The sequence below is a fragment of the Helobdella robusta genome, assembly GCF_000326865.2.
Source record: "Helobdella robusta unplaced genomic scaffold HELROscaffold_584, whole genome shotgun sequence".
Lineage (NCBI taxonomy): Eukaryota > Metazoa > Annelida > Clitellata > Rhynchobdellida > Glossiphoniidae > Helobdella > Helobdella robusta.
The window spans coordinates 328-1,754 of record NW_008705319.1 but is presented as its reverse complement, the minus strand read 5'-3'; the positions used below and the strand labels follow the sequence as shown (position 1 = coordinate 1,754).

Here is a 1,427-nt window from a genome sequence, read left to right as displayed (position 1 = left end):
TATTCCTTTTTTGATATGTTGTTGATCATGAATAAACTTTGAAAATGAAATGAGATGAAATGATACATACATACATACATACATACGATGGAATTCTTGCCAATATGTATCGAGGTTCTCGGCCCGATGGACTCCAACACCCTTAAATTTCTTAAGGCAATATGTAAAATGATCAGCGTCAGATCAGGCGACAGCAGGGAACTGTTTTTCGCAACTAACCACATTTCGTGCTTGTTGCAGCGGTTCCTGCGTGTCTGTGTGCTTGAAAATATCCAACTGAATGCCGACATGTGCAATTAACGACAAATCAAAGTGTTAATCCATTTGTTACTTGATGTTTGACGGTTCAGTGTCACTCATCATGTTTTGGTTTTAACATATATACATACATAGGTACATATTATACATATATAAAGTGTTAATCTACTTGTTATTTGAGGTTTGACTGTCATTCATCATGTTCTGGTTTTGACATACATACACACATACAACAGCGTTATCTCTTGCCCAAACAAATATTGACAGAATTGAAGTGAATGACCTTGAATTTTCGGGTTTCAATCGTTTTTAGAGAAAAACGCCATGATAATTTTTGGGCCAAAAAACTGGAAGATTTCAATGGTGACGGAGATTTTCAAGCACGATGCCCTTGTTCTATTGACGCAGGCAGCATTCATCCAGGCAGCATTCATCCAGGCAGCATTCATCCAGGCAGCATTCATCCAGGCAGCATTCATCCAGGCAGCATTCATCCAGGCAGCATTCATCCAGGCAGCATTCATCCAGGCAGCATTCATCCAGGCAGCATTCATCCAGGCAGCATTCATCCAGGCAGCATTAATTCCAGGCAGCATTCATCTAGGCAGCATTCATCCAGGCAGAATTCATCCAAGCAGCTATCATCCCAAGGCTGTCCTGCTTTTTACGTACCTCACCGAGCCAGTCTCAACGGATGTCAGATGAAGTCGACAGCGAACTGCGCACGGGATTTCAGACCATATTCAATGCGTTCTTCGACGATAAAGGATGGAATCAAGCTGTTTTGCCGGTCAATATAGATGGTCTGGGTTAGGGTGTCGTGGTCAAGCTGGCATCATCAGCATTTTTGTCATCAGCAGCGTTTGACGGTTCGTTTATTCATGCATACTCACACACACCACACACACACACCCACACCACCCACACACATATCCGTATATATACATACATATACCCACAAACCTATATATATGTATATATATACACATGATTTTTAAAACAAAGTACATTCATAAATGCATTTATTTTCCAAAACCATGTAACAACTAAAGCTCGTGCATGCAAATGCATGCATTCGCAAAACAAAATGTGTGAAAGACATAAACATAGATAAAAATACTAAATGAACATGTGCAACGTATTTATATATATGTGTTTGTTTATGTGTG

The 1,427-nt window shown here is 39.9% G+C and overlaps 1 protein-coding gene across 1 annotated transcript; it reads left to right on the top strand.

Annotated features, from left to right (window-relative positions):
* Window positions 1–665: 665 nt before the first annotated feature.
* Window positions 666–833, top strand: HELRODRAFT_153732 (hypothetical protein; the record flags this gene model as incomplete). Its single annotated transcript, XM_009028817.1, has 1 exon — window positions 666–833. A coding segment is annotated over one exon (168 nt), but the record flags the coding sequence as incomplete, so codon positions are not given.
* Window positions 834–1,427: the final 594 nt, after the last annotated feature.